This window comes from Macrotis lagotis, chromosome 4 (assembly GCF_037893015.1).
Source record: "Macrotis lagotis isolate mMagLag1 chromosome 4, bilby.v1.9.chrom.fasta, whole genome shotgun sequence".
In the NCBI taxonomy this organism is placed as follows: Eukaryota; Metazoa; Chordata; class Mammalia; order Peramelemorphia; family Peramelidae; genus Macrotis; species Macrotis lagotis.
The window spans coordinates 58,703,836-58,725,575 of record NC_133661.1 but is presented as its reverse complement, the minus strand read 5'-3'; the positions used below and the strand labels follow the sequence as shown (position 1 = coordinate 58,725,575).

Sequence of the window (21,740 nt, the reverse complement as noted above, 5' to 3'; positions counted from 1 at the left end):
GCATCTCATTTTTGATTACTAGGATTGATTTCGTTTCTGTTTTTATATCCATCTCCAGTGCCCATTATAATGTTTGGTTCATTGCTTAATAATGTTGCATAATAAATTGATAAATAATAAATGACTAAAGGTACTTAAATATATGCTGGTTGATGGTTACATAAAGCAGTATATTTATAATTATAATCTCTGAATTTAGGAAGCTTTCAGTCATAGTTGGGGATAGAAAACTAAAGAAACTCAGGATTCAAGAAACAAAACATTTGAAAGGTTATTAATTGACAAATAGAGGAATTTATATTTGATCCTTTAAGTTTTTGAAAACCACTGTCATGGTTCATTGGGAAAGGGAAGGGTGTGATCAGACTTTGGCAGTGGAGGATGGATTTGAGATAAGAGAAATTTGCGGGAGGAAGACCCATAAGGAGATCCTGGAGAAAGGTGATGATAGCCTTAATGAGGGTGAAAGCTTTGTGAATGGAGAGTAGAGAATGGATGGGAGAAGTGTTCTGGAGGTAAGAGTGATAAGATATGGCAGTTGGTTTGGGAGTGTGGGGTAAGGGTGAATTAGAAACTGACTCCAAGGGTGATAATCTGACTGACTGAAAAGATGTTTTACCCTTAAAAGCCAAAGGACAAAGGAAAGTTTAAAAGAGTGATGGGAAAGAAAATGAATTTTGTTTTGAGTATGTTGAGTTTGAGATACCACATCCTGGTAAAACTATCTCAGCAGATGGCTAAACCAGACTGAGGATAACCTACAACTCTCATATCCATTGGTGTGTTCAGGGGGTGTCTGCTCTTAAGTATGTGAAAATTTACCTTGGTGGAATGGGCAAATGAGAGCATGTTCTAATGGCTATGAAGGTGGCTGAAGCAGGTGCTGTGGAGCACTTAGAGCTGGGTCAGACATCAAAGAAACCAAGGTCATCCATTGCATCCTGGGCCATCACTAGTCATGCTGACTTTTGTCCTGCCATTGGACTTGGATGACTCTAGTTGATTTGAATCTAATTCACATGCAAGTGAGTCACCCTATGATGTCATTTGTCCTCTTCAAAAATAAAGGGGGAACAATATTAAATACCCATTATGAGCTAAGCTTTGAGAATATAAAGAAAGGGGAAAGTCCTTCTCTCAAGTTGCTCACAGTCTAATGAGGAGACCAGAAACAATTCTATATTTAAGTTTTTGTGTATATTATATGTAGGTTTTTGTTATATAGTTTTGTTTAAAAGTTCTAACATAATCATTATATAGTTGTATATAACTATTTTGTATATGTGTTTATATATATGACAAATTGGAGATTATTTATTCTGTGAAATATAATTTAAAAAACTGTACAAAAAAGTATAGACTGAATAATTTGGAAAGTATCATGTGAAAGCATCTTGTTAGACCTATAGTCAAATAGAGATGAATAAGTCTGAGTGACTATTGGGCCACAGGATTGTAAAGGACTTTTTGGTTACACAGGTTGGACTAGTTGGGGAAAGTAGACCAGGGCCAGACTACGTCATTGGGTAATGGGAAAGGAGGGCGGGTGGTGTAGTCTAGTGAACAGAATGACAGAGTGGATTGAAAACTGGATTTGAAGACAGGAAGATGGGTTTAGATCCCTCCTGAGGCTGTGCACCTCTGAACAAAATCTCATCTCTCTTAGGCTTCTTTCTTTCTGAAAATTGGGATAATAAATAGCATCAGTATCTCCATCCCAGGGCTGATATGAAGCTTAAACGAGATAATGCACATTGAGACTCTTGGCTGTTTTCAAGGGCTCCACTAATTGGACAGTTTTGATGGTTGTCTGCTTTTTCTCCAGGCACGACTGGGAAGGCCTCCTCTCCTCCTCCGCCCAGCACAGAGAGCAGACAGGCCAATGAAAAAGTGGAGACTCTTTTGATTCAATTGAGGCTGATCACCCGAGAGAGGGATGAACTGAGGAAGCGTCTGGCCCTGTCGTCTCCTGGTTCGACTTTTGATGACTGCAGGTCATATCTCCTGCCTGCTTTACTGTTCTGCTTTCATTCATTCAATTTATTCATTCCTCATGTATCTAGTAAATATTTGCAGTACCCAATGCTAAGTGCTAGAGATAGAAACATAAGCATGAATCCTCCTTCCCTTCTAGATTCTTAAATGTTACTCTACCATTGCACTGCTTTATAAAGCTTAAGTTTTTTAATCTTAAAATAGTTCCTTTACATAGCATATACATATCAATTAGATCAAGCAGTAGCCAGAAACATTTATCCATTATCTGCTATATGCCAGTTAGTTCACTAGGGTGCTGATGATACAAAGGAAGGTAAAAACCGTGCCTACCCTCAAGGAACTTACATTCTAATGAAGGAGATAGCACGTTCCTTGGTACACATACATTAAATAGCTGCTCTATGACAGGACTGGGAATATAAAAATAGAAATAATTCTATGAAAATAGAAATAACTCCCTCAAGGAGTTCACATTCTAAAGGGAGAGACAACATGACCATATTTAAGAACATACAGAGCGTATACAAACTTTTAGTGTAGTCTTAAGCTATTAAAATGATTAATTCTTATTTAGGAGTTTACATGATGTGTTAAAGTTCAAAGATTATCTTAGAAATTATTATTAATCTCTTATTAGAGATTTATATCAGAAAAGATTCTTTGTTCTATCTACCTGATCTCTGAGGTCCTATCTTCTTAAAAAGTAGGATTCAAGGTGGGAGGGAACATGATCCTTTGTTTCTCTGAGATGCTGGAAGTTTCTTAATAATAGATCATTAGAGCTAGAAGCAGAGGGAATCTTGGATCATCTAGACCAATCTCCCTATCTTAAAGGTGGGGAACCTGAGGCCAAGAGCAGTGAAACCAAAGCCAAGAGCTGAACCTCAAATTTGAATCCCAAGATCCCCAAGTTTTTTGTCTTTTTATGTTACCATACTTCCTAGCAGAAGAAGAGATGATGAATTAGGAAAAAATGATCACTTTGGGGTAACTCAAGTACATTTTTGGGGGCATAACTAGATGGTGCAAGTAGATAAGATGCTAGACTTGGAGTTAAGAAGATCTGAATTTGAGTCTTTCCTCAGACACTTCCTACTCTCTGTCTCAGCTTCCTCCTCTGCAAAATAACATTGACAAAAGTATCTACCTTATAGGGTTGTGATGAGGATCAAATGAGATAATACTTGTAAAACATCTTGGAAATCCTTTTTAAAAACATTTATTTATTTAAGGCAGTGGGATTAAGTGACTTGCCTAAGGTCACACAACTAGGCAATTATTAAATGTCTGGCTGGATTTGAACTGAGGGTCTCCTGACTCTAGGACCAGTGCTCTATCCACTGCACCCCCTAGCTTCCCCCATTTTGGAAATCTTAAAGCACTAAGTATTGTTACTGTCATCATTGTTAAATGGCATGATCCTTGACCTCTCCCAATTCTGCTTAATTTTCATACTTTTAAAGTCCTTCTGGGCTTCAATTGGAGTATTTTTTTCAAGTGTAGTGATCTAATGATTCTTAAGCCTGTGAAGTCTTCACTTCAGGGAGGCAGGAACTCTCCTCTGTCATGGGAATGCAGCAATTGGGTATCGGGTCTTCTTGGAGAAGAAAATCATGAAATTTTGGTTAAACAGTGACTGTTCTCAGTCTTGTACTAGGTACAGTGGGGCATCCAGGGGAAGAGGAAAAACACTGTTTTTACCCCCAGGAAATTTATGGTCCAGTTAGACTGAAGAGACCAACACAAATAAAACAATTAGAGAATCATTTTTGTGTTCGGTTGTGTCTGAGCCTTGGTGACCCCACTTGGGGTTTTCTTTTCAAGGACACTAGAATATTTTGCCATTTCCTTCTCCAATTCATTTTACAGATGAGGAAATTGAGTCAAAGAGTTAAGTGACTTTTTCAGGGTCATAGTCAGGGTGTCTGAGGCCAAATTTGAACTCAAGAAGATGAGTCTTCCTAATTCTAGTCCCAGTCTTCTATTCACTGTGATACCATCTACCTGCCCCTTGGATAGTAAAGGATACTAAATAATAAAGTGTTCAATTGTTGGTTTCTGGCTGTTACAGGGAGAAATTAGAGTGAGATGGAGTGTTAGAGGAAGGTCACAAAAGATATTGGACCTAAATTTGTTAGTCCTGTTTCTCACTATTGATCCATGAGGGGGTTGAGTGCTCATTACTTTGTCTTGGTTGTGTTAATTTGGTTTATTTTTTTTTCTCTCTGGCAGACCATATCACAAGCTGAACCCTGACTATGAGAGACTGAAGATTCAGTGCATGAGGGCCATGTCAGACCTGCAATCCCTCCAGAATCAACATACTAAGACCCTGAAGAGATGTGAGGAGGTTGCTAAAGAGGCTGACTTTTACCAGTAAGTGTTGTCCTGTTAGATAATACTCTGTGAACTCTTAGTGCCAAATCTTTTTTGGTTAATTAAAAAAATAAAATTAAGAAATTAATTAAAATTTAAAAAATTTAAAATTAACAAGAATTTCATTTTTTCTCCTTTTCAGTCCCCCCAAAAGAAAAATAAAAACAACCCCTATAACAAAGGTGCATAGTCAAGCAAAGAAAATTTCCACATTGCCCCCAAATTTGTAACTTATTCTTCACTTTGCATGTTTTACCTCTTTTTGGAGGTGGGTAACATGCTTTATCTTCTGTCCTCAGCAATCATGGTTGATCCCTGCTTTGAACAGCATTCTTCAGAGTCTTTGGAAGTTGTTTTCTTTCTTTATATTATTGTTTGTTTAAATTATTTTCTTGTTTCTGCTCTCATTATTGTTCTACAGTAGTTTATACAAGCCTTCCCATGTTTCTGAAATCATTGCATTCATCCTTTCTTAAAGCACACAATATTCCATTACATTCATATACTATAATTTATTCAACCATTACCCAATTGAGGTTCACCTCCTTAGTTTCCAGTTCCTTGCTCCCATTAAAAATGGCTATTTTGTACATATTCCCTTTCCAATTTCTCTGGTCTCTCTGAGATATAGGTCTGTTGGTTGTATCCCTGGGTTAAAGGGCATGCAAGCTCTCTGCCAAACCCTCCCAACTTTTCCTCATGTACTTTTTTGGAGTCCTGTATTTCAAGCCAGAAATCTAGGACTGGGTTCTGTTCTTTGTTTGTTCACCAGCTATTTCTGGGCTTCAGTTTCTTCATTGTCAGATGCCTACATTTCTCCTAGGCTTGCTTTGATGATTAAATGAAATAATAGATGAAGATATACCTTTGGAACAGTTTGAATTAGTTTAGTGGTTCTCTATTTCTTTTTTTTGGTTGGAATGGACCTTCTAGATCAACTCTTATATATCAAACTTGGATAAAGGACCAAGACTTGCCCAAGATCACATGGTAGTTACTGGCAGTCTAGAGATTTGAAGTCCAGTCCCATGACACTCAAATATTCCAAGGTCTCTCCACTGTACCATACTGTTAGGGCATTTATATGAATGTTCCTTAGCCCAATGCAACTCTTCCTTTTTTGGAGAAGGGGAAACTAGGAGACATCCTCCCTCAGGTTTTGAACATATTCCCCCCTTCCTCTTTAAACAATAGCTTCCATCTGATATCAGCCCAGGTCTTGGGTCTTAAAGGTTATATAGTTCCTGGCATGTTGGGGCTCTTTTTACCTTAGGTGTCATTTAGCTGTCAGACTTTATTTTCATAGTGTCTTTTAAGAAAGAAAGGTCTTTTTTTTTTGTTTGTTTGTTTGCTTCTCCTGCCTTGTGAATTTGGTACATTTTATATATTTAGCTCATTTGTTTTATGTGACCAGCTCAGTTCTGGCTACCTGATTTTGGCCTGTCCCTTGGAAACCTCCATCTGTGGTTAGCCTATCCTTGCTCCCTTCTACATAGGGATTGCTGATGGGGGCCTTTTGGTGTGATGTGGTTTTTCAGGGGACAAGGTATTCTGTGGCTCAGTGAGGGCTCTTTTTCAGCACTCTCCACAACCGACTCCTGAGTGACCAGGCGCAACTGAAGGAGGACGTGGACACATTGAGGCGGGAGAATGGACAGCTGCTCCGGGAACGGAACCACCTGCAGCAATCATGTGAAGACATGAAACGGCTTCGAGAGGAGGACCAGAAGGAGATCATTGACCTCCGGGCCCAGCAGCAGCAGGTAGGCTGGTAGGGGGAAGGTTGGGGAGGTCCTGGGTCTAGTGGGTGGAACACATTTAACTTGGAGCCCTCTACCTTGCCCCCCACGGGCTTATTCTGAGGATCAAATGATGAGAGTTGTCAAAATGCTTTGGCATTGTTCAAAGTGTATTTAGGGGTCAACCCTGTGGCTATTGCTGGTTTCATCTCTATTCTCAGCTGCTGAGGTTATAGTGACTTAAAGGTAGGAATAGCAGATGTGAAGTCCTTGGGATCTGGGTTTTGAAGACTGGTTGCATGATGAAGTGAAGGAGGCCTCAGTTATTCCCCTGCTGATTCTGTCATAGGTTCCCCCTGTAATCTTCAGCACAATACTCTGACTTCAACTTCCTCCTGTAAAATGAGGGTCTTGATTCAGACCATAGGTTCTTAGACTCCTGTGGCTGTCTGGGGAAGCCTTCTCAGATTAATATTTTTAAATGCATTAAAAAATGTTACAAAGGTTATAATATTGAAGAGGTAGGTTTTTTTTCCCTATGTAAATTCATAGACCCCCTTCCATCTCCCCCCTTCCCTCTTTGAAATTTTGACGATTAAAAAGGTTCAAGAGATATAGTTTCTGGGTAATTTAGTCATTTTGTTAGGAAGGCCGCCTATATATGTAATTAATGGTCTTTTGGCCTATGTGTGTGGACTCATAGTTTAGATATCATTTGATGTGTAGATGTTCAATGAGGGGTTGTGAGTAACAGTCACCCTTGGACTGAGGCTCTGTGGACTCATAGTTTAGATATCATTTGATGTGTAGATGTTCAATGAGGGGTTGTGAGTAACAGTCACCCTTGGACTGAGGCTTTATCTCTGATCAGACCACCCCCAGCCTTAAGCAATCTATTCAAAGACTGTATGTCCCACCCAAGCCATGCTCCCACTGGGTGAGGTCTTGAAAGTGATGGTTAACCCAGTCTCATTCTCAGCAGTGTTCTTCAAGAGACTTTTTTTTTTAGGTTTTTGAAGGGAAATGGGGTTAAGTGGCTTGCCCAAGGCCACACAGCTAGGTAATTAAGTGTCTGAGGCTGGATTTGAACTCAGCTACTCCTGACTCCAGGGCAAGTACTCTATCCACTGTGTCACCTAGCCACCCCACTTCAAGAGACTTAAATTAAGACTTTAGAAAAAGGACAATTCTGGAAGTCCTCAAATTACTGATTATTAATAATCATTTCTCTCAGTGTCCACAGATAGTCACAAACTGGACCCATTTGGTCCTGATCTAATGGTCTTTAAGACTCTGACCATATGAACTCTGTGTTCAGTCCGTGCAGGGAAGACTCCTCTCTGCCTCACTTTCTCTGTACAATGGGAGCAGCACTTTTCAGATCTCCACTGTGATGTAGAAGAGACATCATGTGTTAGTGAAGATGTTTTTAATGCTTGGGGTGAAACCTTGTTTCATGGAGGAGGGCCCAGCCCTGCTTTTGATGCTTTTATCTCTTTTCAGACATTCTCATGAGCAAGTTCTTCACAAATAGCACAGCAGGCTGTCCATAATGGTGCCAGTGGGCCCTGATTTCAGGCAACTTGAAGTGGGGAGACATCTATTTATTTACATTATATAAAACTTCATTGCCTTTTCCCTTCCTTCTTTCCCTCCCTCCGTCCTTCCCTCCTTCCCTCCTTCCTTCTTTCCTTCCTTCCTTCCTTCTCTTCCTTCTTTCTTTTCTTTCCTTCCTTTCTTCCCTCCTTCCCTCCTTCCTTCTCAGAGATCTAGTCATCTAAACTTTACTTACAGACCTCCTGGGGGGAGGGGGTGCAAGTAATTTTTGACTCTGTGTGACCCATTTGGAGTTTTTGTGGTGAAGATACTGGAGTAGCTTTCCACTTTCTTCTCCAGATGAGGAAAATTGAGGCCAACAGGGTGAAATGATTTGTCCACCACTAGTAATGTCTGAGCTTTGATTTGAACTCATGAAGATGAGTCTTCCTGGTTCCAAATTGAGTGCTCTATCCACTATGGTATTATCAAACCTGCCCCCATTTCATTTTACAGATGAAGAGATGGAAGCCCAGAGAAGTTAAGGGATATGCCCTGAGTTTGTTAGACAGCAAGTAGCAAAGGTGGGATTTGGATGCAGGTTGTTCATCCTTTGTCCTTGGACACCAGGGCCAACGTTCTTTTCACTGTACTCATCTGCCTCCTTAGATTGAATGAGGGAATGTGTAGACAGCTATACTCTAAGAGACTGATAAGTGGGTTTTGTGTAGGCCTTGGTGGAAGATCTTGTGGATGCAGGATTTTTTTTGGAGACAATCTTATTTTTCCTCTAGAATATTTCATGAAGTCTCTAAGTCAAGATCTTCATCCTCAAATGTTGCAATAAATATCCCTTTCAATTGATTTAGAACCTTTGAGATCATCTAATCCAGTGTTCCCATTTTATAGATGAAGAAACTGAGACCCAGAAAGGTGAAGAAAAATTTATCTCCCCCAAATCTTTCTCCCAAGCCTGTTTGTGTCATGTTATTTTTTTCTCATTCTTTTCCCCCCCACAGTTTGCCCTACTTATTCTCCCCAATCCTCCCCAGTCTTGACCACCTTGGCTTTTCTGGTCATTTTCCAAGTAATTTTTTCCTTATTCTGTTCTGAGTTTGAAATATGATTTTTTTCTTCTCTTAAATCACTCACTGCCCCTAAACCCTCTTCAAATGAAGTAGATCCTCCCAAGCTTTGACATCTTTGAAGTTATGTTCATGTTAAATCTACTTTTAAAGTAGATTTCCAAGATAGTAAGGCAGATCTTTGTAGCATTTCCTTGGAGAATGGAGTGGGGAGAGGGCCTAGGGTTGGGCAAATTCAGGCTGTTTTACTACCAAAAATGCCACCTTTCTCCTGCTCTGTTCACTGAAAGCTAAGGACTCTTCTACCACCTGACTGCCCTACCCAGTTCCTGTCCCCTTCCTCTTCTTCTAATAAGTGACACTTAAAGATTGTAGGGGGTGGGGAGGACTAGAAAGGTTGGTGTTTGAATAAACTTTGGCTATTTAGGTTCCCAGAGTCTATTCAGTTAGAACAAAGCCATGTGGTGATTAATGCCCTTAAAATTTGCAAGAAAAGGAGAGCTTAGCCAGGGTGAAAGAATAGACCTTTCTGAATTGTACAGAACCAATTGCTTTATCACCAGAGGGTTTTTCTCTTCTCCTGTCTGACCCCTATGGGGGCTGTGGGTTTCCTTCTTTTTGGGAACTCTAAGGGAACTTGGTGCAAGTATTTGGCCTTATTTCCCTAACCATGCTAGGTGTTAGCTAGCGGCTAGCGGCTCCCTCCTCTAAGGACCTTGGCCAGTTGGGTTCCCTGGCAAGGCCCACAGGGGAAAGGTCAGCCTGGTTCCACAAGGGTGATTTTGTTGCCTGGATCCTCCCATGGCTTGTAAACTCCAAGAGGCCCTGGCTGACTAAAGGGGGCTGTTTGCCTTGTATGTTTGCAAGAGGGATTTACCCATCTCTCTTGCTGGCTGGATGATTTATGATTTAGAGGAAATGTCACTGCTCTGGGTGTGACGGTTGAAGGGATTTGGTTTCATGTCTGAAAAGCCAAACTGGTGGCCCATCCAGTTTCCCAGATTTTCAACTAAGCTATTTCACTTTATGAGGATGATGGGGTGATTTCTGTCTCCTTGGTGGATTTTACTGGTCTCATTCTTATGAGCCCTTGAGCTAGCCTTGGATTCCCAGGGATACCCTCAGGAGAAATCCTCCAGTGATGTCAACATTATAGTGAGAACTCTACAAGTCTCTTAGAATCTACACAACTTCACTGTCCTTACCTTTGCCCTGCCCTTTAGTTTCCATTTTCTAAAACTGCATAAAATTCATAGAATCCTAGATCTTGAGCAGAAAGAGAACCCCTGGTCAATCATGGAAAACAAGGTCCAGAAGCATGAAGTCCAGGGTCAAACAGACAGCTGATAAATGTAATTATTGGGATTTGAAACTGGATCCTTTGATTCAAGAGTTGATGTTTCTGTTGATTTCATAGGTTGACTAGTCCACTGGAGTCTAAGGTTATTGAGAGCGAGAGATATTTCATTTTTGCTTTTATATCCCTTTATTTAACATATTGTAGGTGTCTAATTGATGCCTGTTGAATTGAATTGAATTCCCCAGGAGTGGGGGAAAAGGAAGGACCAGTTCCCTCCTATATTTCCTTTTCATCCCTTTAGGCCAATGGGAAACTGGATGACAGAGTCCTTTCTGGATGAATTCTCAGTATATGACTGAGGTTTACTTCTCTTACCTTGGGGCTTAATGTTTGATCTTGGTTTTCACTTTGCCTCTGAAGAAGTTTTAGTTTTTGTGGCAGATAAATACTGGGGGAATCTCATTTCTTCAGATTCTATGTTATTCATCTCTTAGGACCATGGATGCAAGCCAAATTTAAATTCCTTTTCAGATATCATTTTGAACTTAGTGGCATTTAATTTTTGGATTTTTGGCTAGGAAACCTTATTGAACCAGAGGACACTTCTGAGAACTGTGTTCAGTTTCTCTTTTTCAGTTCATCCTATTTTTTGTCACCAAGTCTTGGTTGCTCTGCTACTTGGGCTATTTAGTTCATTCTGGCCTGTTCTTTACACCTATGGGGAAATAGGTTTGTCAACAAGCAAGCATTGTTCATAGTATTAAGGGGGAGAAAATTCATGATCTCTTTTGGGACTGATTCCTTGAGTAGACTTCAACCCCTGGTCCCTGTGATCTCCTTTCTACTCTGAGAACATCCCATTTGCTTTGGCAAATTGAACTCTTGGGGCTGAAGTTGAGAAAATGATTTTGGTTTATATAAAGCCTTCCTTTTTATAACTCATGAAATGAAAAGAATTTGGGGTCTAGAGTTAAAGAATTTGAATTTGAATCTTGTTTCTGACACTAAATCCCTGTGAAATTGGGCGAATCACTTCGGATCACACACATAGAGAAAAATGGTAATTTGGATCTAGTCCAACACATCATTTTCAAGGATGTGAATAGACTTGTCCACAGCTAAGTCAGTTTGGCTAGGATTCAATCTTAGGACCTTTGACTTCGAAGTTGTGCTTTTATGAGGGATTGTACTTGGGGCTTTGGGCTTCAATTTCCTTAGTTGCAAAATGAAGAGGTTTGATTTTAGGTGACCTCTGCTATCCTTGCAGCACCAGTGCGAATACCTATTAATTTCTCTATAAATTTTTAAAGATTATGATTTCTGTTTGGATGCAGGAATATGTGACTACTAGAGGATTCTTAGTCTTGCCCATAGCTGCCACCTTGTGATCATTGCCAGTATGACAATAACTGCCTTTCTGGTATAATAAGGTATCATTGATTAAAACTGTAAGGACTTGGGATTTACAGTTAATCAAGCACAGTAGAAAGAATTCCCATTTAACAACTATAAAAAATATCTTCCTTTGTGAATTTTCTTAGCTTTAGAGATGGAGTGGATTGAAGCAACACTTTGTGTCAGACATTGAAGATACACATATACAAGTATGACAGTGTCTGCTTTTAAAGAGTATATATCGTAATGGGGAAAGACAGCATGTAAGGGGAAGGGAGGTGGAAGAGGGGCTATGGAAAAGGAAAAGTGCATGGCAACCTGGCTAGTCAGTCATATGGCAGACCTCAGACCAAGGACAAGATGGTGGAAATTCACCAATAAGAGCCCAGGTTTCCAGGATCAGGGCCTGAATTCTGGTGCAATGGGGAGGAGGAATTGGCAGAATCTGGAAGGGAAGGATCATGGCTTGAAAATGGCCAGAAAGTAACTTTAACAGTCATCTAAACCTACCATGTACTTTCCCTCATGAGATGAGCCCCAGAGGCCAAGAGAGTGACTTCCCTAAGAATCCTTCAGTGATCAACTGAGCTGATATTTGAATGTAGCTCTTCCAGCATCAAATCTCAAACCCAGATCTTCCGACTTCCTTTTGGTTCCTGTGATGCTGCCTCTCTTGTCCTGTGAGAAAAGGGAATCAAGTTTAGATGTAGAAAGATTTATAAACTCAGGCAGGGTATTGTAACGGCCAGAACCTGGGCTTCAGAGTAATGATGGTGTTGATGATGATAAATGTAAATAATAAGAGCTAGAATATAGAACTTATGGCACTATGTGCCACTGGATGAGGTGCTTTACAATTATTTTCTCATTTCATCTGCACAACAACCCTGGGAAGGAGATTCTGATATTATTCCGGTTTTATGCTTGCAGAAACTGAGGCAGGGAGAGGTTGGGTCAACATAGTGTCTTAGGCTGAATTTGAACTCCTGACTACAGATCTGGTACTCTGTGCTATAGAGCACCCCCTAATTGCCTCTAAGGAGGGGAACAAAAGCCTCTTGAATAGCCAGAATGTTACAATATCCAAATTCAAGCTCTTGAATCCTAGCACAGCTTATGTATGGGAAGGCTTGTAGCCCAAGTGAGTCTTGGTTTATCCAGAGCATTAGCATGGTTATCTATTTTTCTAGCCCAGAGAAGATTAGAAGTAAATAGAGGAGCTGAGTGGGGACGGTACATTGACAGGATCGAGAATTAACAGCTGACAATCTGATAGTGATAGAGACAGAAGCCTATTAAAAAAGAGATCTTACTCAAAAGCCTCAGCAGCAGGGGGTCATGTCATTTATTGTGGGGAAAAAAGTCCCACATACCACAAGAGCAATGAGAAATTACTGGACTGGAATACTTAGCCTTTCAGCAATTCTGTTGTTTATAGTAGATTCCCTCAGAAAAGTTTAAAATCATATTCTCTATACTCTGCTTAAGAAGGCATGGAATTCTGTAATACATTTTAGATAAAATGCTATCAAAATTTCTTAAAATGTTTTAGACTTAGAGTTGGAAGCTTTAACTATTTGGGGAATTCACCTATGTAGGATAACTTTTTTTTTTTAGGTTTTTTTGTAAGGCAAACAGGGGTAAGTGGCTTGCCCAAGGCCAAACAGCTAAGTAATTATTAAGTGTCTGAGACCGGATTTGAACCCAGGTACTCCTGACTCCAGGGCGGGTGCTTTATCCACTACACCACCTAGCCGCCCCTAGGATAACTTTTTAAAATGAATAATATTTTATATGTATATTTGATGCTCCCCCAAATCCTTCAAGGTAAGTAGAGGCAGGTACAATGGTAGACTTGGAATCAGGAAGACCTGAATTCAAAGTTTTCCATAGACATTTCCTAGTTTTGTGACCCTGGTCTGACCTCTGTCTACCTCAATTTCCTGAACCTTATAATGAGGATAATAATAATAATAATAATAATAATAATAACCTCACTGGATTATAGTGAGGATACTAGTTATTAAGCCACATGTTTATATATATATATATATTTATGGCACTATAAACCAAACAAAAAGCATTTCTTAAATATGTCCTATGTGCTGAGCATTGTCAGTTCTTGTAGATACAAATGCAAAGAATGAAATTATCCTTGTTCATTTTTTTATAAATGTTTACAAAGCAATGAATTGACTTGCCCAAGGTCACACAGTTGGGTAATTATTAAGTGTCTGAGGCTGGATTTAAACTCAGGTCTTCCTGACCTAGGACTGATGTTCTTTTCCTCTGTGCTACCTAGCTGTTCCAATTATTCTTATTCTTAAAGAGCTTCCATTCTAATAGGAGAGAAAAATCTCTCTGTAATTAGGTGTTGACTAAAGCTAAAGAGAAAAAATGCAAATAAATAGAAAATAGTGAACTTCTGTAGTTAGCTAGGTTAGGCAAATGGGGAGGGATGGTACTAGCCTTAGGGGAAATCAAAATACGACTTGGAATGGAAGGTGAGGTCTAACTAGGGATTCTCTTGAGTTGGGGTGAGGAGGCAATGGATTCTAGGCATGTTACATGCCAAACAGGATGGTACGATTCAAACTCAGGTCTTCTTCACTTGAATTTCCACTAGGGTATCAGGTTGCTTCCCTACCTCATTCTTTGATGATTCTGGATACTTAAGTCATTTCATATCTTGTATACTTAGAAGTAATAATAGGGTTTAAAATTCTATAATTTATACTTAAAAAAAATTCATACCCTGGCCTTCTTACTAGTTATTTTAAGATTAGTGAGGTTATACTTTCTTCAGATAGATCTCGGTGAGTCACTTTAATCACTGGGATGGTTTCATGAGATGTAATAATATATAGATAACCCATGGCTCCCTATAAATTAGCTAAATGGCGGTGACTAGAAATCTAGCCCACCCTCCTCACTTTATAGATCAGGAATTATAGCTTTAAGATGATCTCAATTCCTTTGTTTTTCTGTCTACCAGAAACAACTAGTTTCCTTCTTTATCTAAGGCCAAATTGAGATTACTGTTGAATTAGTCTGTAAGCCTTTTTGAGGGCAGAGGACTCTGTCTTATGAATACTTTTGTCTCTCACCCAGGAGAGAAGTAATAAACCTTTCAAACCCTTTCTCTCAGATCCCTCAGTAAATGAGTCACTTGTATTTTTAGGTTTTGAAGGACAACGGGTCTTCAGAGATCCTTAACACTCTGTATGACACAGCTATGGGGAAGCTGGAGGGGCTGAAGAAGGATTATGATGGCTTGAGGAAGCGGTACAACGAGAAGGTCGCTAACCACAACACTGACCTGAGTCGACTGGAGCAGATGGAAGAGGAGAACAGGCGCCTGCAGAAGCAGACAGACACACTGGTGAAACAGAGAGACACATCCATCCACTTCCAGCAACAGTACTCCTTATCCCTAAGGCGGTAGGAGCCAGGGGGTGGAAGGAGGGCCAGGTTGGGAGAAGGGATCTAGGGGAAATGGGGCCTTTGGGCTTGTGCCCAGAGAGTACCATCTCTGGGATATGATCCAGCTGGGTGACATACCTGTGCAGGCCTGGGATTACTGATTTGCAATGCTGATCCTGGCTCCCACCCCAAATTCCCCTGAAGTCAATAGCAAAGTGATCCCATTTCATCCTCATGCCATCCTTAATAAGAAGGGCGGGGAAGGGATTTTAGTTTCCATTTTTGTGGATTGGGAGAATAAAGCTTAGAGACTTGAAGAGTCTTGCTCAAGATGATTTTGCTGATGAGTAGGAATTGAGAATTAGAACCCAGTTCTCCTGATTCCTGATCAAAGGGCTCTTTTTCATTTGACCTGAGAATTACTGGAGGCAGTTGGGAGATGCCCTGGTCAGTTTGAGGACTGTCTTGGGATCCATAGAGCTGAAAGATATTTTAGAGGCCAATGTCCTTCTAAAGAAACTGAGGCCCTCAGAGGCTAAGTGGTATGTTCAGCTTCATACAACTAGTAAGTGCCAGAGGCAGGGTTTGAATCCAGGTCAACCCTGACTCATTGCTCTATTCACAATCCCATGCTGCCTGCTCAGGTTCTGTTGAAGCAAACCCACAGCCTAGTATCATATGGACACTTAATTCCTTTGTGACCTTTTAAATGAAACTGAAGGGAAAAAAATGTGTTCAGTGAGAATCCTATTCATACTGTAATTAAAAATTAGAAATATATCTTTTGAGAAACCTACAATGATTATTATATGGGGATGCATGAACAATCTCTAATGAGCCAACATCAAATAAAAAAGCATTTTTCATAACCATCTAAGAGTTTTTATTTTGAATCATGAGGGTGAGGGAAATGGATTGCAGAGAAAAGAAATATCAAAGTGGCTTAGTATGTAGAGAATCAAGAGAGACCTGAGTTCAAATGTAGCCTCAGACATTTCCTAGCAGTATGACCCTGGACATGTCATTTAATCTCTTCTTGCCTCCTGCCCCCCAATTTTCTAAGATTTCAGTTTGCAGAAAAGATGCATGAGCTTCCCAAACAAATATATGATCCCCTCAGTAAAGGTATCTACTCAGCATACGAGTCAGCTCCTTGTTTTAAGAATGACTATTGGGGTGTCTAGATGGCACAATAGATTGAGCACTGGGCCCTGGAGTCAGGAGTACCTGAGTTCAAATCTGGCCTCAGACACTTAATAATTACCTAGCTGTGTAGCCTTGGGCAAGCCACTTAACCTCAATGCCTTGCAAAAACTTTAAAAAAAATGACTTTCTTTAAAAAGTCAATTTTATATTCCCCAAATTATTATCTTTGTAAATGTCTGTTAGTTGCTTCCAAGATACCATGTTGAGTATTGTCCACACTGGTAAAAGCTATAGTCGTTTTTTTCCTCTAGACACTTCTATTTTAAAACCAGATGGTTTACCTTAGGATTGTGTGGCTCTATACCCTAAGTCTCTGGTTTAGCATCTGCCAGATGTATGTTTAGACATTTCAGGGTGAGACCCAGTGTAGTCATTTATTTTCTGTGTGGCCTTGAACAATAAATGTAGCTTTTCTGAACCAAATGAGAATAATGATTCTCACTCTCTTTGCTATAGTAAGTGGTTGTGATAAAAATGCTTTGTAGAACTGAAACTATTATATAAATATTCAAGTCTCCACCACTTCTAGTGTCTTCTGGGCTCATCTGTCTGAATGGGGAACCCAGGTGAAGTTGAAAAATGGGTGGTGTAACCCCAGGCAAGTCATTTTTCTGACTTTGGGCTTCATTTCCCTTGTTTGTAAAATGAAGATAATTCTGAATTACCTTCTTGTTTCAAAATTTGGTCATCTGGGTGGGTGGGTAGGTAGGGGGGAAAAAAGTCTGGAACTCAGTTCTAGGGGTAGAAAAGGGGGTGCAGGTTTCACCTAGCTGCTGGGATTGGCAAAGGACTGAAAAAAACTTTGTTGTTTCAGGGGTTTTAGTGCTCTGTGGCTTTCTGGTTGGGGTATAAGAGAGTTTCAATTGAAGCCATGCTTGGTTATTCCAGGGGTGTTGGTGGGATTAAAAAATAAAGGTAGTAGGATGAGGGATCAGGTTACCCATCTCTCCCTGGGCTTGGCCCTATTCATTGTCTTCCTGTCTTGCTTTGGTTTTTTTTCTGTAGGTTTGAGTCAATGCAGCAGGACCTGAACAAGGCAACAGTTCAGAACAAGGAGCTTCAGCGGGAAATGGAACGCCTACAGTCCGAAGTGACCCGATTGAGGGCCATGCAGCTGAAAGCCCTGAAGGATGCAGAGAAGTACAAAGAGGAGCGGGACTCTGTCTTTAATGAGTATCAGCTCATCATGAGTGAGCGAGACCAGGTCATCAAGGAACTGGACAAGCTTCAGACGGAACTAGAATTGGCAGAGTCCAAATTGAAGAACACGACTTCTGAGAAAAGAGTGGCCAGTGAAGAGATGGAGGCTCTGAGACAGGTAGACAGCAGCTTCCCCCTGGGGTGACACGGGCCGCCTGCTAGAATCTGAGGAAAGGAAGCTGGTACAAAAGGCAAAAGTCAAGTGGAGATGTTATTTGGAAGGAATGTTTTCAATGCTTCTTTAGTTAAAGTAATTCAGGATTTAAATTCTTTGAGTTTCTTCAGTAGATATTTATCACAACCATTTTGTTCATCTTATAATAATAATTGATGATGATGATGATGATGATGATGATGTTCTATCAAATGAAATCAAATGTGGGAGAACATGGTAGTGGAAAGTGTTTGACTGGGAACCAAGGAGACCATGCTATGAAAAAGAGACCTGTATGACTTTAAGGACCAACATAATTTGGATTCAAATTCCTCCTTGTTGTAGTTGGTTGTATAATTATGAGCAAGTTCCTTCACCTCTGAGCCTCAGGTTTCTTTAAAATGGGTACAGTAATCTCAGAACATCTACCTGACCAGGTTGATGGAAATGTTAAAAGAGATGATACATTTTGATGTCCCATTATACATTTACATCCATGCACCACACACATACACACACACATATATCAGTTGTCACTTTTATTTTACTTCTTAAGACCTCACAGGATACAATTGGGAAGGCACACTGTTGCATGAAGACTTTTATGCTAGGATAAATTCAGATGATATTTTAAAGTTCCTATTCAATACCCCTTAAGGAACAAGTCCTCTGGACTGTTTTCTTTGAACAACTAATTCACAGAATCTTAGTTAAAACTGGTGCCACCACCCATACTGGAGATGTCACCAGAAGCTTCCATTCTTAGGTGATTCCTCTTCTACCTTCAACCTCCTCCTCCTCCTAAGTCCTGCTAAAGTGGTTAGGGAGGAGGTAGAGGAGCATTAAACTCTGAAACAAAGTTCTTGCCTAGACTGTAGACCCTTGAAGGGCAGGGTAATATGGTTATACTCCATGGTTGCCCAGAATAACCACCACCTTTATCATCTGACCTCTGGGCATGGATTTTGTCTTCTTTCTCCTTTTGCTGAAACTAGTTTAGGCTTTTTGTAACAGACTGCACTTTCTCTATAAAAGTGTTTGATGATAGATGGGAGAAGAATCAGGAGGAAGGAGGATGGAAGGATGATTATATGGTATATCTTTGCCCATAGAGGTTGACTTACAGTCTCCCACAGGCCAGCCTCCCTGTTTCATAAGTCTGGCTATCCACCATGATTGGCAGAAGTGACTTTGACCTACCATGTGCATAAATTTGCTGTGTCCCATGTTGCCTTAAATGCTTGCCCTTTCCATGATCTTCTGTTATTCTCCTGTGAATAGCAGGGTTGTATTTAAAAAAATTTTTTTTCCTTGTCTGAACTTTGTTGTGTCCCATATGTCTTTGCTCTTCTGCCTCTCTGTTTGTGTGTGTGTGTGTGTGTGTGTGTGTGTGTGTTGGGTAGTGGGTAGGAGGGTAGGTGGTATAGAGTTCAAGTTTCCAAGTTGTGACTTGCATGAGGTGAAACCAAGATCAAACCAAGTGTCCATCCCATATAGTAGATCAATGACTCATGGACTACATTGGAGATACCCTTAATAATTAGGTTTCTATTACAGTCTCTGAAAGGTACAGCAGGGGATTGGATTTACCCATTAAGGAATAACTCTGCATTAGTGCTTAAGTTGAGGGCAGATCTTTCCTAGCCTTGGATGACTATACAGAGGGGTGGTATCTTGGTGTGGTTTCTGGAAGCTATGCCTTTAGCAGCCTAATGATGTGCTTTGCTCTGTCTCCGCTGCTGGTCATCTGCCTCATGGCTTTATTTGGCCATGTTTTTAGAGGGGCAAGGAGCGGAAGTTGTAATAAGAGGTGCATATTTATGCAGCTTGACCCTATTCAAAATCAAACCCATTTTTGTGCTTAGTTAGCACTTTGAATTTCAGCTTAATAGTTCCCTTAGTCTCATCAGGGTAAGAAAAAATTTCCTTTCTTGTGTCTAATTTCTCCCACCCCAAAACTTACCTCTTAGGGAGAGATGATGATTTTTTTCTTTTTTCCCCTCCCAATTTCTTCTGTTAAGAGAGATATGCCAATAGCTGGGCTTCTCAAAATGCCCTTGGAAACGGCACAATTGGAAGTTCCTTTTCCTCTTGGAAATGGGTCTCTGAGTCGTCAGGGGGGCCAATGAGCCTAGAAGGTGAATGACTGTGATTCTCTCCAGTCCTGGCCCCAAGGCTGCCTACCTGTCTCCTAACCCAGAGCTGTGTACAAGGCTTTTATGGCTTTGAGGAAGGGTTGTTTTCATCTTACATCTCTCATGGACACTTGGTTGATATTTTGTGGACAAAGATCTTTGCTGTCTGTGCTAAATGGACACCTGAATTAATCAGTCTGGAGGTTGTGTCTCTCCCCCCCCACCCCAACTCTCACACCCTCCTTCCTCCCCCAAGTGGAGAAAACCATCCTGAGTTCTGTAGGAAATCTTGGAGGACTGGCATCATGAGCATTTTTTGTATAAACAACTTTTATCTCTGATGAAAATAAAACATTCTTCCATTTTCCTCAGTCCTTTAAGCCTCAGATATTAATCTGTGAGAAGGCAAAGAACAATCTGCATGTCTCTCTCTCTCTCTCTCTCTCTCTCTCTCTCTCTCTCTCTCTCTCTCTCTCTCTCTTCCTTGTTCCCACTTCTCTACCCCATTCCCCTTCCATCCTCCTGGCCTAGTGTGCCTGGCAGGGGAGTGACCCTTAGGGAACCCTCCTGGATTGAATGATCTTCCAAGTAGATGAGAATTTTCATGTGGAGCCCGCCACTCCGGTGCTGCTCATTTCCTAGGCACCCTGCTTCTATATCTGGTGCTTCTGTAATATCTTTTTTCTTTGGACTTGGGCATTAGGATCAGGGTGATGACCTCCCAGCCGCGTGTTACGGAGTTCTCTACAGATGAAGGTCACAGTGTGAGTCCATCAGCTGACTGGCTCACTACACTTACTAGGAGAGAGTGACCTCTCCAGGCAGCCCAACTGCCTCCTCTGTGAGGCCTGGAAGGGCACCATGCCAGCATCTGCCTGAACTTATTGGAAATAACCGCCTCAGATTTCTGAGCACCCCTCACGTATTTTGCCAGCCCCAACTTTTAGCTGGTAAATTAATTCTAGACAATGTTGGCCCATACCTTCTTAAGGGCAGACACGTCCAAGTGTCAGACCATGCTCTGAAAAAGAGAACTGTATGACCTTAAGGACCAATACACATTATTTTTCGCTCTCCTGGCCATAAAATAGGACATTTTTAACACTCACTTGTCCTGGGTTTTCTCTTTGGTCTTAACATTATTGTCGGTTGTTGGGTCCTGCTGAATCACGTTGGCTGAGATTCAGTGCCCAAGGCCAGACCTTACCTTTGTTCTCTGGAACCAGCTTGGGTTATCCCAGTGATTACTTTCTGTCTTGGATCCTGAGTACAACCTTGGGGCTTGTCACGGTCCTCATCCCCACAGAGAAAGGACATTTCCTAGGTCCTTGGCCAGAGGGAAGGGGCCAGTTTTACTTTTGTTCTCTCTTTAATGTGATATGTGTGCCAACGATGGGCTCTTGTTTTAGGAGCTGAACTCAGCTCTGGTGGAAAGAGATCGGGCAGTCTGTGAGAGGAATGAGTTACTGGAAAAATACTGCTTCGAAGTGAAGGACAAGGCTGAAGCCCAAAAAGAGCTTGATCAAGCTTGCAAAGATATAGAGGCAGTGAAGGAAGAAAGAGATGTGGCCAGGAAAGAGAGGACAGAAGCTATCATCCAGAGAGACCATCTACTCAGGGAATATTACCAAGCTCGCCAGGTACTGACCACCTCCCAGAGGCGGATTCCTCCCCAAACCCCTCCTTCCCTTTTATAACCTGGGGAGTGATCACATTCCTACTGGGAGCCAGAAACATGCTTGGGAACTTGGGGGAGAGGTATTCCTGAGTTGGTGGGGGTGATGTTCCTGTGAAAGCCTGTTCAGCTCTCCTCACCTGTGTCCCAGAGACAATTCATGTTAGTCCAGTGAGGGAAGCAAAGTGGATAGATCCTCATCTGGTAATCGATGACCTTTAGGCATTGGCTCTCCCAGATTAGAACAATCAACTAATCTTTATAAGGCGCTTACTATATGTCAGCTGTTCATTGCTGGGCATAGGAAGTCAAAATCACAGTCCTTTTACCATCAAGGGACAATGGAAGAAACAGAATGCAAACAGTTGTACTCATGTGAGTGAGGACATTGGCTGTGCCAGTGGAAGGCGGTCTCAGAAGGGAAGATGCTAGCAGTGAGAGGGACTGGGAAAGACCTTGGGATGAAAATATATTTTCCCATTTTAGACATGGGAGATAGCCACTGTTGGAAAAGCATA

General features: G+C 41.0%; 1 protein-coding gene across 4 annotated transcripts in view; it reads left to right on the top strand.

Moving 5' to 3' along the window:
- Positions 1-21,740, top strand: part of DLG5 (discs large MAGUK scaffold protein 5) — a 158,945-nt gene that overhangs the window by 81,929 nt on the left and 55,276 nt on the right. For 2 of the 4 annotated variants that reach the window (XM_074232924.1, XM_074232923.1), the window contains 6 exons: positions 1,826-1,994; positions 4,231-4,374; positions 5,954-6,137; positions 14,611-14,870; positions 17,064-17,376; positions 20,957-21,187. In XM_074232924.1, coding sequence (XP_074089025.1) covers positions 1,826-1,994; positions 4,231-4,374; positions 5,954-6,137; positions 14,611-14,870; positions 17,064-17,376; positions 20,957-21,187 — 1,301 coding nt within the window. The remainder of the gene's footprint in view (positions 1-1,825; positions 1,995-4,230; positions 4,375-5,953; positions 6,138-14,610; positions 14,871-17,063; positions 17,377-20,956; positions 21,188-21,740) is intronic. The other 2 variants (XM_074232926.1, XM_074232925.1) reach the window with 1 other exon arrangement.